The 15,390-nt window shown below is 55.5% G+C and overlaps 5 protein-coding genes across 5 annotated transcripts; 4 read left to right on the forward strand and 1 right to left on the reverse strand.

Annotated features, from left to right (window-relative positions):
* The first annotated feature begins 464 nt into the window (after positions 1 to 464).
* Positions 465 to 3,005, forward strand: B0H18DRAFT_1094409 (cytochrome P450). The gene is made up of 10 exons (XM_048032380.1): positions 465 to 864; positions 979 to 1,067; positions 1,119 to 1,161; positions 1,216 to 1,227; positions 1,283 to 1,802; positions 1,866 to 1,921; positions 1,976 to 2,114; positions 2,174 to 2,475; positions 2,530 to 2,724; positions 2,782 to 3,005. Exons 1-10 carry the CDS (start codon positions 484 to 486, stop codon positions 2,818 to 2,820), a joined length of 1,776 nt encoding a protein of 591 aa, XP_047894283.1. The 5' UTR covers positions 465 to 483; the 3' UTR covers positions 2,821 to 3,005.
* Positions 3,006 to 5,261: 2,256 nt separating this feature from the next.
* Positions 5,262 to 7,432, forward strand: B0H18DRAFT_1002950 (uncharacterized protein). Its single transcript, XM_048028403.1, has 6 exons — positions 5,262 to 5,539; positions 5,590 to 5,668; positions 5,719 to 6,215; positions 6,269 to 6,598; positions 6,657 to 6,986; positions 7,041 to 7,432. The coding sequence occupies exons 1-6, from the start codon at positions 5,376 to 5,378 to the stop codon at positions 7,156 to 7,158; spliced, it is 1,518 nt and encodes a 505-aa protein (XP_047894284.1). The 5' UTR covers positions 5,262 to 5,375; the 3' UTR covers positions 7,159 to 7,432.
* A 325-nt stretch (positions 7,433 to 7,757) lies between these two features.
* B0H18DRAFT_1084713 (uncharacterized protein) lies at positions 7,758 to 9,862 on the forward strand (the record flags this gene model as incomplete). The annotated part of the gene is made up of 5 exons (XM_048031820.1): positions 7,758 to 8,020; positions 8,043 to 8,170; positions 8,220 to 8,279; positions 8,416 to 8,822; positions 8,909 to 9,862. 5 exons carry the CDS (start codon positions 7,758 to 7,760, stop codon positions 9,860 to 9,862), a joined length of 1,812 nt encoding a protein of 603 aa, XP_047894285.1.
* Positions 9,863 to 10,652: 790 nt separating this feature from the next.
* B0H18DRAFT_1084714 (uncharacterized protein) lies at positions 10,653 to 12,419 on the reverse strand (the record flags this gene model as incomplete). Its single annotated transcript, XM_048031821.1, has 4 exons — positions 10,653 to 10,746; positions 10,795 to 11,543; positions 11,596 to 12,008; positions 12,062 to 12,419. 4 exons carry the CDS (start codon positions 12,417 to 12,419, stop codon positions 10,653 to 10,655), a joined length of 1,614 nt encoding a protein of 537 aa, XP_047894286.1.
* Positions 12,420 to 13,308: 889 nt separating this feature from the next.
* Positions 13,309 to 15,210, forward strand: B0H18DRAFT_875536 (uncharacterized protein; the record flags this gene model as incomplete). The annotated part of the gene is made up of 5 exons (XM_048040430.1): positions 13,309 to 13,768; positions 13,949 to 13,988; positions 14,115 to 14,337; positions 14,593 to 14,816; positions 14,964 to 15,210. 5 exons carry the CDS (start codon positions 13,309 to 13,311, stop codon positions 15,208 to 15,210), a joined length of 1,194 nt encoding a protein of 397 aa, XP_047894287.1.
* Positions 15,211 to 15,390: the final 180 nt, after the last annotated feature.

A 15,390-nucleotide genomic window follows, 5' to 3' on the forward strand; every position in this document is an offset into this window, starting at 1 on the left:
TAGGCTCAGTGAAAGCGATGTATGTCATTGTAGCATTTCGCCACACAATGTGCTCACCTGCGCTCTGTAGATCGGACTGCCCTATGCGGCTCGCAGTGCACGGAGGAGATATAACGGCGACATCGCTACTCAGGAACGCGTAGCAATGCTCGCAGCACAGGTGCGCTCCGTATGTATCAGCATCAAATTGACCTGAAAGTGCAATAGACGGGCGCCGAGCACACCCGATCAGGCCCGGAAGGCCAAAGGGACCGACAGACAGTTGCCTACTCTGGCAGTAATCCCCTTCTCCCTTTTGCACGTCATCAGCGGCCAGAATGATCGTGAGAGATGTCAGTGTATGCACAACCCGTTCATCGCTTAGATCGGTTTGTCACGAACGGCCTGGCGAACTAACCCCCGGTGCCGAGTAGCGTATATATGTCGCGCTGCATCGCCCAGGTATGCCGCTATGTTCTTCTTCCCTGCGATCTAATCCCCAACATGCATCCGGACAGCTTCTATCGAGTGCGCCTCTTCAAGGACTTCGTCCGAATTGTCGTTGTACCTTGGGCCACTCTGTTTGCCCTCCTTCGGACTACGGAAGTGCGGTTGGGACTGCTCGCCGTTCCTGCTCATGTCGTCTTCATCGTCTTCTGGGCATACACACGGCTTCAATATGCTGACTGGATGCATCGCCGTGATGCACGTCGCATGGGGGCTCGGCCCATTCCTCGGGTCCGCGGTAGATGGCCAGGGAACCTCGACATATACCTTCAATTACTCAAAGCATATCACACCACCTACCTCGGCTCCTTCCATCTGAAGCTCTTTGAGGAGTATCACACTACCACTCTTAATCTCCGGTTACTCTGGCAAGACTTCGTAAGTTCAGTCGTTCTCGGAACCGGTGATTTCAGTTGGTCTAGCTAGATCTTGGATTGACGCCTCCGATCATTCATGGCTTTCGCAAGGCAGGTACTGACATACTCGTGACAGATCATCACTATGGATGCGAAACACCAGCAGTTTGTCTTGGCGACTGGCTATGAACACTTCTGGAGAGGCGTCGGGCAGAAGGAGCGTATGTAAGTAGAGTTATGATCACCGCCAGCAGGCTTTGACATAGTCGACCATAGGGAGGAGTTTCTCGGTGCTGGCATCTTCAATCGCGACGACCAGGTAAGACCTTTTGCCGTCGTTAACAGGCATCTCGCTAAATTATTATGGCTGCAGGAATGGAAGGCGGTGAGCAAGCTCGGCCGCGTATAATGGTACTGTTCATGGCTAAAGCCCGTCGTAGCACCGTGCGCTCGCTCGACCATTCTTCTCTCGCGATCGCGTCACCGACTTCGAGTTGTTCGAGCGGTATGCCGACCGTACGGTGTCGCTCATGTCGTCGCGATGTGAGCTTGGAGAGCCGGTCGAAGTGCAGGACATGTATGCAAGATTTACTCTCGACGCTGCATCTGAGTTCCTCTTCGGCAAGAATGTCGATACTCTCTCCGGTCGACTCCCAGAGCCCGGAAACACGCAGATGAGCGGAAAAGGCTCTGCGACGGGCGACGAGTTCGGATCTTTTGCGCAGTCGTTCGAAGATGCACAAGTATTGGTCCTGCTCAGGGTTCGGCGCGGGTACTTCTGGCCCATCTACGAACTGTTCACAGGGGACCCACACCGAAAACATATGGCAGTTATTGAGAAGTGGCTCGAGCCGTTGATTCAAGACGCTCTGCAGAACAAATCAGATATGCAGAAGAGCGGTCTCAAGAACCCGCTAGATCAGAGCGTGTTCTTGCAGTATCTGGTGGACAATACCGAAGGTTAGTCACCGTGTGATATTCTATTGCAAGCGCATATGGTGACGCGCTTCGCCGTGCATGCAGACCCGAAAGTCATGCAAGACCAGCTCCTTAACATTCTGTTGGCCTCGCGCGATACGGTCGGTAGCATCTTTTTCTTTCCGCAGTATCCTGCCTGACACATCTTTCGTCAGACCTCTTCACTCCTGACATATGTCACGTACTTCCTTGCATCGCATCCAGACGTCACGAAGCGGCTGCGCGCAGAAATTCTGGAGCATTGCGGTGTCGACAGCGCTCCTACGTTTGATGACATCAAGAACATGAAGTACAGTGCGTTTGCCTGAGCTTGAGTGTTCCGAAGAATAAGGACTGACAGACTGTGTACTCAGTGCGTGCGGTCATCAACGAAACTTTACGTTTATTTCCACCTGTGGCGGTAAACTCGAGAGAGAGCAAACCGCACCCCAGCATTCTGCCGAACTCTGACGGTACCTACCTGCAACCCGCGGAACCTCTATACATGCCTCCCCTGACACCAATTGCGTACTTCACTTCTCTCATGCACCGCAATTCAGCGCTCTGGGGCCCGGACGCGGATGTCTTCGATCCGGATCGCTGGCTCGATAAACGCCTATCGAAGTTCGTCTCGAACCCTATGATGTTTACGCCCTTCAGCGCCGGTCCCCGAATCGTAAGCGAATCCACCATCAAAGTCTGAATTATGCCCTGATCTACGTATGTGTAGTGCATTGGCCAGAACTATGCTCTGAATGAGGCATCATTATTTCTCACCCGTCTCTTGCAGCGGTTCGACACGTTCACACTTGCGCCGGAGGCCCAACCCGCAGGCTCGTTGCCACCATCCGAGTGGAAGCAAGGCAAGGGTCGCGAAACATTTGAGAAACTATGGCCTAACTCTGCATTGACGAGTTATGTCAAGGTACGGCTTCGTCGCTTTGGTGTCTACGCAGTCGTTGATTGTGCTTCTTGTGACCAGGGAGGGCTATGGGTTCGATTAGGTCGGGTAGAAACATGAGGACGACTCGAGGTTTACACCGCGAAGGCGAGGCTTTGGCAGTATATAACGATATGCGTGCTACCTTTTCAAGCTTCAAGCTCACGGCTGAGCCGTAACGACATTAGAGACTTACTCTCACTCTCTACATCCTTTAACTTATCATTGATATGGTCTGTACTTACGTTGGATGTAACTTGTATGCCAAAGAGTTTGAATAGATTATCTGCGTGAACAAGTCGGTGCGCCGCGTCACCAGGCGTCACGCGTCACCGTGCGCGTAGTAACAAACGTAACCCGAGAACAACAGGTTACCAAATTTGGATAACGCGTGAGGCGCGGTGGCCCGCCGGGCAACTGCTGGGGAGGGGCAAGCCCTGCGACGCCCGTGGCCGCTTAGTCAGCGACGCGCCACTGCAAACTTGGTCAGACCTCGATCGTGTGGCGCTGGTGTGGCGTATACATCGCACTGATCGCGTTCAAGCTCTACAGGCAAGACATCTATCCAGAGTAAATTACGAGTACGTTATACTAAAATGTATGTTATAGTCTAACAATCTAGGTCCGAGTCATTATCATAGTCTATGTGGGATTCCCCTGCTCGTTGTGTCAAACTCGCTGTAATGCTGTCTGACTCAGATGTAGCAGTATTCGAAAGAGCCAGTGTACGGCGGGCCTCTGCACGCGCAATCGCCTTCCTCAGCTCTAGTAATGCCTCGGGCTTTTTGACCTTTTTCTTGTGCAAAGACGAAGGTGCGGGGGTCTCCTTATCGTCGAGCCGATAGACTTGAAGCTGCTGATCAATGTCAGGTCTGCGTAATTTCGCCAGGCCCTCCTCGTCAACTACGAACTTGACTGCACGCAGCTTGGCCTCCCGTTCATTTTCCTTGCGCTTCTTCTCCGCGGCCTCTGCTGATCTCTGCTGAGCAGTTGCCAGATCGTGCTCGACTTGACGTCTGCGGCGCTCGGCCTCGTGGCCACTGCTGTCGAAGGTACGTGCTTCGCGGCGAATATGTTCGTGACAGGTGTCGTCGAACATCTAACGCTCCCGCAACGCCTTGCATGGCGTCTCCGACCTTCTTCTGTGAACATCCACCTCGCACCAACATGCGCGCAAGCGACCGCGCGGCTGGCGTGTAAACACCCTTCCGCTTCAAACGAAAGATCGCTGGCCGTGACTTCGCCCGGGCCCTCTCAATCGCGTTCGCGAGAACACGGGGTGCACGCTCGCTGCGTTTGCGAAGCTTTCGAATAGTATTTTGACAACCACGTAGCTTATCGACCATTGCGCTGCGTGTTCCGACCAGGGTCGTGCGAAGTTCGTGCCCCTCCTGCTGAAGATGCACGATCTTGCCCTCTAACTCGGTGTTGTGCTTCTCAACAGATGCATGAAGATTTGTCTTGACTCGAAGCTTGTCCTTGAGTACATTCATTCGTTTCTTCATACGTGCTTCTCGTCGCTGACTGTTGTGCAGTTGTCTCCTCGATTCGGCAAGCTTATGCCAGTGCTGAGTCCCATCATGTGCCGGCAAGTCCTCCATCTCAGCTTTCTACATGACAGTGAGTTTTGTTTGTCACTTGGCAAGGAAGTAACCTATATCACTGACACTCCACTCCGAAAAAATAGCCATCCCAGATGACTGTGGACCCATTACAGGTATGTTCTCTCTCGCCAGTGCCGAGTCTGAGTCTGAGTCTCCATGATACTGAGCTCTACTAGCCAGAGCTCCCTTGGCTGCAGCTGCCTTCTGTGCTGAAGAGCGTCCCTTCCGCCTCGGTCTAGTACATGATTTATATGTTCCTTTGGCCACCATACTCGTGCTAATGATGTATGCGTCTCCGAGGATGATTATTGGTGTATTATGCTGTAGCTGAACTTCAGGGCACGAATTAAGCGCAGAATAAATCTAGGAAACTCCCGATTAAATTCAGGGACCATGGTACATTTATACCTCAACTCACCTATCGAAAGGAGATATGTTTGAGAGAGAACGGACATTGTTACGCGCATGGAGATGAACGGGTAACCGCGTTGTTGTTGCTCACGTGACCGTACGACGCGTTTGTGGCGGAGACATCTCGCGCGTCTTCGTGCCTATCAGTATACCGTGTATCTAACCTGAAGCAAAGGCATTCATGCCTGGTCATTGGTGACAAATATATTGCGAGAGTACGTATGAGTGTTTCATTAGTGGTTTCATTGTGTGGATATTTGTCTTTCACTCCATGATTGAGGAAACACACATGAGCCACACTCATTAAATCGGAATTCTCGTCCATGTAACCTAACAAAACCTTCTATGGCCTCATGGCTCTCAATCCCGTTGCATCCGCGGACACCAAAGCATCTGAGGGAGCTCATGTTTGTGATACAGTGCTTCTACCACTCTCGCGACCAATGCCACTAATTCCAAACACGAACAAACAGATTCGCCCTTGCGGGCGTTGCCCCTCCCCACAACTGCGCTCGGTGACTGCCACTGTGCTCCCGCTCGCCACCCTCGCATCTACGATCGCGCTCTCCCCTCATCTCTCGGTACACAGAAACGCCCAGGAGCGTTGAATAGGCTGCCAAAATGTCGAGCTTGTCGCATGTCGGGAAGGGGGTGATGAGGGTGGCGAAGAACTACACCAAGGGTTACTCGGACGTCCAGGCCAAGGTGCGGGACGCGACCTCGAATGACAAATGGGGACCCTCCGGGACACAGATGAATGAATTGGCACAATTGACATACAACCAGTACGTTCTGTGTCTTGCTCACTGGGGACTGTTATGGAGTGTTCGTGTAGGAACGACTTCATTGAGATCATGGAGATGCTTGACAAGCGGCTCAATGACAAGGGCAAGAACTGGAGGCACGTATTCAAGGTATGCTGCGACCTGTTGGATGCCTCGTAATAGACTCATTCCTCGCTCAGTCTCTGACGGTCCTTGACTATCTCCTGCACGCCGGTTCGGAGAATGTGGTGCTATACTTCAAGGACAACGTCTACATCATCAAAACGCTGAAGGAGTTCCAGTATATCGACGAGGAGGGCAAAGATCAAGGTGCCAACGTTCGCCAGAAGGCGAAGGACATCACAAATCTCCTGCAAGACGCTTCACGGCTGCAGCAAGAGCGCCGCAACCGCGCAAGCATGCGTGATCGAATGACGCGGGCGGGTGGCCTTGACGGGGAGATCGAGGACGAGAACGTGCAGCGGCGGTCACAAAGCCTCCCTCCGCGCCGTAAGGAAACGGATGCGGAGCTCCAGCGTGCGATCGAGGAGAGTAAGAGGTCCTTGGCGCAGGAGCAGGCTCGGGGACAAGAGGATCGCGACATCCAGGAGGCGATCCGGCTCAGTGAGGAGGAGGAAGCGAAACGGAAGAAGGCCATCGCCGATGCAAGCGGATCTCTCTTCGATGATCACAGCCAGTGCGTCTTCTCCGTCGTACGTGGACTCTCTCAGACCTGCTCATTGATCGTAGGAACACGAATGGGACCAACCCATTCCCTCTTATCGATATGTCTGCTTCGGTGCAACCACAGTACACAGTGCAGCCGCAGTACACGTCGTTCAATCCGTATCAGCAGCAGATGCAGCAGGAGGCTATGCAAGCGGAGTACCTTCGCCAGCAAGCAGAGTGGCAGCAGCAGCAGCAACAGCAGCTGCAGGCGCAACAGCAAGCACAGCTGCAAGCTGCGCAGCAAGATGAATGGATGCGCCAACAGCAGATGCTCGCGCTCCAGCAGCAGCAACAACAGCAACAGCAACAGCAGCAGCAGCAGTTCCTGCTTGCGCAGCCTACTGGCTTTGGGTACGCCTCTCAGTATGTGACGCTGCTATTATGTCAACTAAACGGCTTGAACTTTTAGATCGAACAATCCCTTCGCACCCTCCTCATCCCCCAACCTCTCGCTGTCGACGTCGTTCTCGTCTAACAACTCGTTAACAGCCTCGCCAGCACCACAGAGCGCTGGCCCTTCATTCAATCTACAGGGCACATACGCGAACGGCGGGCCGAGCACAAATCTAAGCAGCAGCCCAGCCCAGTCGCCACCGCCACCGTCCCAGTCCGCCCCTCCAAGGCAAGGCACGCTGAACGTGAAGACGCGCAAGGACGAGCAGCATGCGCATCTTGCGAATATCTTCGCAAACCGCGACGACGACGGTATCGACACCTTCGGAAACTTCGGCCAGCTCAGGTGCGTTGTGCTATGGCGTGAGTCTGCTTCACATTGACTGATGTGGCGTTGCAGGTACGGTCAGCAAGCAGGCAGGCTTGTTGGCCAGCCCACAGGCCAGCCGTCAGGTCACAACCCGTTCCAGCAACAACAACAGCAGCAGCAAACCGATCAGCCCTTCTTTTCAGTATGATGACTGCCATCGCAATATGTCTACAGTCGTTGGTTATTGCTTCCTTACGTTAAACACTTTTCGTACCAGCTCATCTGTTCAAGGTTGCCCCAATTGTATACCACTCCGTACTCCACCGTTCTCTGCCTAGGATTAATCTGCTTTTCGCGTTAAAATGTTGAGAGGGGGAGCTCTCCCTGTCGATCGACAGATCCCTAGGATAGGGAGGGGATATGAATATCTTAGATCAATGCAAAACCCAAGTACAGTGGTACACTTGTCACTGTCAGCGCTCGGTTGGTCTGCCGCTGTGTGATATCCCTAGCTCTCGCGCGCAGAGCAAGGCGTCAGATTAGAATATCAGGAGCGCGCGCAGGTTTAAAAGATGAAAGAATTGTCTACACTGCCCACGGGAGACTAAAAAAGGCTCTCCTCAAGCTCTTCGGAGTCTCCTATGCTCCCAGCTACATCCCCGACTCCGACCGGAGGGAGAGAGGAGGGCTTTGTCCAGCTTTGTCCACTACGTTCCACTACTTGAGTAGCAAGGCTCGAGTCCCAAGTGGCCGGGCGCCTTCCACTTGTTTGTCCAGACCGACCCTTACTTATCCCAAACCATCACCATGATTTCTGACAAGGAGATGACAGACGACTACACAGTCTTCTATCCTCATTCTACGAAACTCCCCTCTTTCACGATGCGGGTACCTAGCGGCAGCAAAAACCATATTGATACGTTACTCGAGGATACAATCAAAGCCAAGAAACCACTTCAACAGCACATTGATCTCACTGAGGGTTATACGTTGTTCATGGTACGTATCTTTCTTGTGTCGATTAAGCTGGTAGTGACCATACTAGCCCTCTGGATTGTCGCGGTCGCCCCGTAAAACTTTACTCGATCGTAGCCTCACATGGCTTCGCGATTATCATGATGTTGAGGACACCATAATTGATGTGATGGAGACGACGCATACCGTTTTCCCAGAAGGACCGCAACCTCATTTCGTCGATATTCTCTTTGTCACGCCGGAGAGTGAGTCATTTTTCTTGAACACTGGACACCCATCTGACCTGTGATCTAGTACTGGAGAGTCTGGACGACGTGGGAGAGCTTGCCGCTAGCCATAGGAAGGTCATCCGTGGTACGTAGCCTTATTCTTACCTCCAGGCTGTCAGCTGACTATGACATCAGAACGGGAGAGGAAGGCTCATGACATCCACACATCGTTACCCAGGCTACGGTCGGATGGAATTTTGTCGAGCTCAGGCGTACAAAAGTTGTTAACGACCTCAATGACCGATTTCACGCGGGACGACCGCACGACAACTATGGTCCTCCAGTCGCCTTGTTCCACCCTACGTTGGGCTTACTCGCATACCGTCTTCGTCATCCTGACTTCGATGTTCCCGAGAGCGAACTAAATTCTTTAGAGTTCGAACAGGTTCATCTCTTTATGACACAGGTTTTGTGTAGCTACGAGAATGAGGAGGCGCGGACAGAGGCCATTCGGGATGCCCTCAAGATAATCTTCAGGTTCGATCTCGATTGGGACACATCCATCGGCGACAACCACCTTGATGCGGTTTTTGGCGGCTCACGCCCGTTCGGCTTGGTGATAATCAAGAACGAGTCCGGGTTGGGTGGTGATGCATCTCTGCAAGCAGGTCTATCCTACGCGAAAATCGTAACAGGTGACAATGACAAAGTCTGAATGTTGACTGTATGTACTGCGACGGTGTCACTGACGAGGTACTCTAGCTGGTACGGCAGCGACGGCGCCAGTCAAACTACCCTGCTATCCTGATCGGAATGATGGGTGACCTCCTCGAGATCGGGATTGCCATGTACACCGACGGACCCTATACCGACTGTGTCTTCTCGGAGCGGTTGCGTTTGGACTTCCACCGGAACGAGAACGTTCTCCGTGTCGCGCGGGCCTTCAAGGCTGTTCAGCTCGCTGTGAGTGACCTTCGCGCATTTTATGCACGACTCGACGCGGCACCTCCGAATCCTCCCATCAGCATCGCACATCTCTTTCCCTCACCTCTGCCGGACCCCTCCTGGAAGGACAGCATACCATCCTTGACTTTCACGCACCGGATGTCTCGCGCTGGGCAGCTCTATCTCATGGCGGAGTCGCCAGATCGGAGGTCTTCGTGCATCTATGTTGCCACTATGCCCAAGTCACTGGCATCAGGAGCCGGCGATACTGCCGACGGCGAAGTCGAGGTCCTCGTCAAGTTCACCGCGAGCTACAACGAAGAAGCCCACCGCATCCTCGCCGCAGCCGGGTTGGCGCCTAATCTGCACGCCTGCATTCCCGTGTACGATCGCCTCTTCATGATTGTCATGGATCGTGTTCACGGCGAGATGGCGTGGTCGTTCGAGCAGAGAAAGGAGCTCCTCCCGTACAGCATCTACGCCGACGTCAAGACTGCCATCAACCTGCTTCATGACAAGAACCTCGTCTTTGGTGATCTACGGTCTCCCAACATCATGTGTGTTCGTCGATCCGATGGCGATGGCTCAGACGAACGGTGGAATGCCATGCTGATCGACTTTGACTGGGCCGGGGTTCACGGTGATGCATTCTACCCAGCGATTATGAATGACCAACTATCGGTGTGGGTTCCCTCCATGCGGCGAAGAGGGCTGATGCAGATGGAGCATGATGTTGGTATGCTCGAGCGGGTTGAAAAGTTGTGCGAACCGAACATGGTGTAATTCTGTATTACTGGGACGCGTAGATGTGGTCAATGCATAGTATGGTCGCGATGTACACTTGGGGGTTTCTCGTTTTGTGATTTAGTTGGGTGTCGTTGCAACGGATGGAAGTATAGCAGGCAGAAAAAGAGAGGAGGGAAGCATATGTAAGTACTGTCAATATGAAGTCAATACTGTCCATACGGCAGCTCTCCCGCCTCTCGCCCGACTCCTCTCCGCTCGGGTTTCCATGTTCTTTGTCCTCCGGGTTCTCCTCTCTTCCCTGGTCTTTCTCTTCTTGTCTAGGCTGTTCTCCGGTCTTCGTCAGCGCTCAGCTCCGTTCGAGGAACCTCTTCGTCGCCAAGTGATTCGGCCAGATGAGCGAACGGAACACGCACACGACGAGAATAGAGAACTGCCTTTCTTTTGGTGAGATGCTGCGTCTTACGACGTTGGTGTTAACAGTCGTCACCTTCGGGCTACGATTGCAGGAGATGTCGCACGTTTTGACCGACATGCCCAGCTTGCACTCTGGTCTGATTCGTGTGTGAACGGCAGGGCTGACTTGTGGCCTGGTACTTCAGTTGCCAACAGGACGTCGACCAACTCGTGGCGAAGAGGCAGGAGATTATTGACGGCGACAAGTCGCAGGTCAGGATGGTCGTGTGCCACATTGTGTAGAAGGAATCAGCTTTGACATAGTATTTATGACTGACGCGCAAGAGCATAATATACGCAGTCCTAGACAATGGTGCGTAGCATGGGTATCCAATCACTGTCAGTATATCACCCACCAAAGAATGTTCGGGTATCACGGTTCAAACCATCCCACTCTTGCCATCTCCTCCGCTAGTCCCTCCCAGCCTCGTCTCCGAGCCTTCCTTCCAGCTAGCTCCGTTGCGAACCTGATCACCCTAAGCGACGCACCGGATCGCCAGTGGCAGCAAACGCACCTCAAGCACTCTTCCAACCTCCACCTCCCCACCTCTCTCACATCCGACCCGACGTCCCTGCCCCGACTCGCCCCGCTCGGGGTGTACGGCTCGCCCGGCAACAGCCGCCGACTCAGCGCATACATCATCCCCGCCACAAACGCGTCTTGCGCGCCGACCTCGTCCACGATCTCGGCCCCGAATGGCTCGTTCCTCCGCGCGTCCGGCGCCGAGCCCGTCGTCGCGTTCCCCGTCTGCGTCTCGTCCGAGTCCGCGGAGCCCTCGCGTCGGTCGCGCTGGTGCATGAACTGGCTCTGCGGCACGGACGCGCCCGGGGGCGGACTCTGCGGCGCGTGCGAGGTCCCCACGGACGATGACAGCATCCCCGCGGTGAACACACTCGACGAGTCCGTGTGCTGCCCCGCCCAGAAGTCGCTGCCCGTCCGCACAGAGAGCATTTCGACCACGTCCGTGGTGTCAAGATTCTCGTGATCGTCTGCGGCGGTCGTGTGCCGCGAGTGAACGGGCATCGCGGCCGCGCTGGGGCTGCTCGAGTCCGCCGCGACCCAGCCCGAGCTCTGGAAGTACTCCCGGGTGGGAACGGAGAGCAGCGCAGCGCCGTCTTCGCCCCAGTGCGCGACGAGGAGCGCGTGCGGCGCGGCGAGGGTCGTGAGCGAGAGGAGAAACGCGCGCGGAGAAGCGGCGTATTGGGGCGAGTGCGCCAGCGCGTAGTGCTTGTTGAGAAAGACCACGTCAGCGTAGGGCACGAGCTGCAGAATATGTAAGCGGCAGCACGCCATGCACGTAGAGGAGGATTCCCACCGCTTCCACACCCTGTTTGGCGCGTCGACCTACGTCGACGCTGAACACGCAGTGGTTCCTCCATTTCCGCTCTTGTGCCAGACCCTCCAGGCCCATGATGTTGCTCAGCGTCGTCTTCACTGACCTGCCTTCGAAGTGTACCCAGTCAAATGGCGCCGGGCTGCTCGTGTTTGTTCTCGGTAGGGTAACGGCTGGTCGCACGCCATCCATGCTCGACATGGATGGCCGTGGTTGCAAGGCATCCAGCTTGAAGGCCGCGTTCGCGGTATTCGGTGTTAGATGTGCGGGCGCAAGAGGCGGAGAGTACAAGTAGTTCTCTGGGGCGAGCAGCGGTCCGAGGAGGGACACAAAGTCTTCGTGCGTGATGTCGGGTAGAGGGTTGTTGTTGACGACGGTGCGCGAGTCGGTGTCGTCTAGTGGTGCAACGCCATTAGCCACGAAACAGCCAGGCAAGACAGTAGGCGACCTGCATGTAGGACCCACGCGCTAGGAACACCAGCCTCCTCCCAGACTTTACAAAACCGCGTACTGACGCGCTCCCTCTCCAGGTCTCGTATGAGCTTCCGTCCGTCTTCGTTACCTCCCAGGGGCGCGACCAACAGAGCCTCGACTGGCGCGAATTGTGCAAGAATGGAAAGACATGTACTGGCGGCGCCTCCACGCGAGCGTATGACAGTGCTCGCGCGGAGTACGCTGTTCGGCAATGGATGCGTGGGGAGCTCGAGGGTATGGGTGAGGAAGAGGGTCCCGGAGGCGACTATGCGCAGTGGGCGTTGTATGGGGTTTGTAGCGGATTCAGTCGTATTGCGTCGTCCAGGCGCCATGACGGGGACCGTCATATGTTCCGTACGCAGCCCTTTTCTCCCCTAAGCAGACCCAAGTACAGCCTATTTGAGAGAGGGTTAGGAGGGGTTAGGGCAGTTGAATAGGATACTACTTGCTTCACGTCTCGGCTGAATTATCGTATCAGGTCGTCAGCTCAGTCTGTGTTTCGCAGCAGGCTCACCGCAAAATACACCACCCCCGCCTTAGCTACCGATCTTCTGGAGACGCCAGTTTCGCGAGAAAGTATGCGGAACACTTAGATCGCACCGAGCTTGAGCGAAGGGCGGGCGGGAGACGGAGATGTTGGTTCGAGAGAGAGGTAGGAGTTGGGCTGAGCGCGCTATGACATCCTCGCGGACCGCAAGTCTCCGGGCCCGGGTTACCGTGTTTGGAAGATACTTTGCCCACGTGGTTACTGGTCGTTCGTTAAGCGCCCATGGTGGTGCTTTCGATTTCGCCTGCGTAAGTCCGTCGGAATCCCCACAAACCGTGAAGTTGGCTGCCGGAACCCTGCTGCAATCTTCCATCCTTCGGACGAGTCCTCTCTGGCTCCGACTGAAGGCCAAGATGTACGGATATGGCTCACACAGAAACCACGCGTACTCTGCCTATGGCCACAACCGCTACACGACTGGCGAATGGTACGGAGACGAGCCCGGACCAAGCTCTTCACAAACCTCCGACCACTATGCCTACGACCCACATGCATACGACCCGCAATATGGGACGATGGACAACTACTACAACGGTGGCTATCACGAGGCCGGCGCTCCGTCGCGGTACGCACACTATCCGATGAACTCAGATGCAGATGGCTATGGGCTCTACCAGCCCACGCCCGTGCACCAACATACGAAGTCCGCAAGACCACCTCGCGCACCGAAAGCGATGCGCGATCGCGAACGAGAGCTCGAGCGTGGACGCGGTCGGAAAGGCAAAGAGGACGAGGGCGACCGCGAAGTCACTCCGCCGCCCGTACCCTCCCCATCTCCCGAGTACCTCGCCCTAGCGGCTGACGCGCCTTCCACGCTCTCCGAAATCTCCTCCTCTCGCAAGCTGCTCGTTCTCGATCTCAACGGCACACTTGTCTTTCGCTCGCCCCACTCCTCCCGCACGAGGAACAGGGGATTCCCGCGCCTGCGCCCGACGTACCCTCGTCCGTATATGCGCGCGTTCCGCGAGTATCTCTTCGCCCCGGAGACGAAGGCGTGGCTGGACGTGATGGTGTGGTCGTCCGCGCAGCCGCATAGTGTTGGGGACATGGTGGACAAGTGCTTTGGCTCATGGAAGCGCGAGCTGGTGGCGGTATGGGCGAGGGACACGCTCGGGCTATCGAATGACCATTATCGTGAGCATCTATCCTTCAGATTTCACACTATGCACCGGGAGCTGGGCCCCGCAGACCGCCACTCGTCTGGATGCCATGCAGATGCCACCTGGATCAGTAGCCGTTTGTGAATACTCGGTTCCCGGCATTGTGGACCCATTGATGCGCTACTGACTTTGTTCTGCTCCTTCTCCTCCAAAGACCGCAAGGTTCAAACCTTGAAGGACCTCTCCAGGCCATGGTCTACCCTCCCCGCCCTCCTCACGCCACTCCCTCCTTCTCCCTCTCCCCCCTCCGAGCGCAGCACGTCCCCCCCAAGCTCGTCCCCACTTGTGCGCTCCTCTTCCCCTGTTCATGATGCAGACAGCGTGGCCCCACAAGTGCACTCCGCGCTTACCACCCTGCTCCTGGACGACTCCCCATCGAAGGCAGCGCTGCAGCCGTACAATCACTTCTGTATCCCGGAGTATACCCAGGAACGCCGTAACAAGGATCTGGATAGTTTCCAGAAAGAGCAGGAGTGGCTGCTCGCTCTCGAGAGGAGGAAACTGCTTCAGGCACAGCTCACTAAGGACGAGAAAGCAGCGCAGGTCGCCTCAGCAGCATCTTCCCCACGGAGAAACGGTTCCGAGCACGTCGAACCCATCCCAAAATCTAGGAAGCGCAAGCGCAAAAGCAAAGAGAGCGCCCAAGCAGATTCCACTCTCCCCGCATCTCATCTGAACACCTCAGAAGAAGACACCTTCTCCTCCTCTTCCTCTTCCTCCTCCCACGCCTCCGCCCCTGCTTCGTCGCCCACTCCGCCCGGTCTCCCCACCTCTTCCACCTCTCCTCCCGCCCCCAAGAAGGAAAGCCGGAATGCCAAACGGCGCAAACACTTCGAGGAGCCCATGCTCACCCCGGAGGTCAAGCGGCCGGACCTATCGTACGACGAGACGCTCCTCGCCGTCGTGGGCGTCCTGGATGAGGTGCACTGTCAGCGGAACGTAGCGGCGTGGGTCAGGGCGGGCGGGCTATGGGGGCCGGGGGGTGTGCCCACGCATCTCAAGCAGGCAGTGAGGGAGAGGTCGTCGGAAGGGATGTCGGAAGGCTCGGCGGAGGGTGATGAGCGGCTGGATGGCGTGTCTGGGATTGTGGAGGCGGACGGAGCGAAGAAGAAACGCAAGCCGAGGCATAGGACCCTGCGCAAACAAGCTGAAGCTGAGGCTTTGCGGAGGGCTGAGGAGGGCGATGCTGTAATGGAGGTGGACGAGAGCACGGCGCGTCCTGCAGGCAACGACGAGGTCACACAAACTGCGCCTACGGACTCGAAGGGCATTGCCGATTTACCTGCGGATGCACCTGAAGCACCGGCCGCGTTGATGTGGTTTGAGGACTCCGAGGTGATAGTGTACTGGGCGACGCGTGGACGGGAGGCTCTCGAGACGTTGGGTATACCGGTTGAACATGGGATGGAGGGGTAAGTAAGGTTGCTCGGTGTTATGGTGTGTACAGTCGTTGCTGCTTCGGTGTTATCAGTGCTCGTTGTTCAGTTGGTACATATGGTGTTGTCGTGACTATTGTACAGTGCTGAGTACATGCTGTCCTGCTCTCGATCAATTGCAATGAATGATTACTATCAGTGGCCCTGCAATGCAATCGCG

This window comes from Fomitopsis serialis, assembly GCF_022376445.1.
Source record: "Fomitopsis serialis strain Sig1Antser10 chromosome Unknown B0H18scaffold_27, whole genome shotgun sequence".
Lineage (NCBI taxonomy): Eukaryota > Fungi > Basidiomycota > Agaricomycetes > Polyporales > Fomitopsidaceae > Fomitopsis > Fomitopsis serialis.

Excerpts from the sequence above, each read along its gene's own strand:
- B0H18DRAFT_1094409 (XM_048032380.1), top strand. The coding sequence starts at position 484 with ATGCATCCGGACAGCTTCTATCGAGTGCGCCTCTTCAAGGACTTCGTC. Across the intron at positions 865-978 it reads GGTTACTCTGGCAAGACTTC|ATCATCACTATGGATGCGAA; the intron begins GTAAGTTCAGTC and ends TACTCGTGACAG. Across the intron at positions 1,803-1,865 it reads TCTGGTGGACAATACCGAAG|ACCCGAAAGTCATGCAAGAC; the intron begins GTTAGTCACCGT and ends CCGTGCATGCAG.
- B0H18DRAFT_1002950 (XM_048028403.1), top strand. The coding sequence starts at position 5,376 with ATGTCGAGCTTGTCGCATGTCGGGAAGGGGGTGATGAGGGTGGCGAAG. Across the intron at positions 5,540-5,589 it reads GCACAATTGACATACAACCA|GAACGACTTCATTGAGATCA; the intron begins GTACGTTCTGTG and ends GTGTTCGTGTAG. Across the intron at positions 6,216-6,268 it reads CTCTTCGATGATCACAGCCA|GAACACGAATGGGACCAACC; the intron begins GTGCGTCTTCTC and ends CATTGATCGTAG.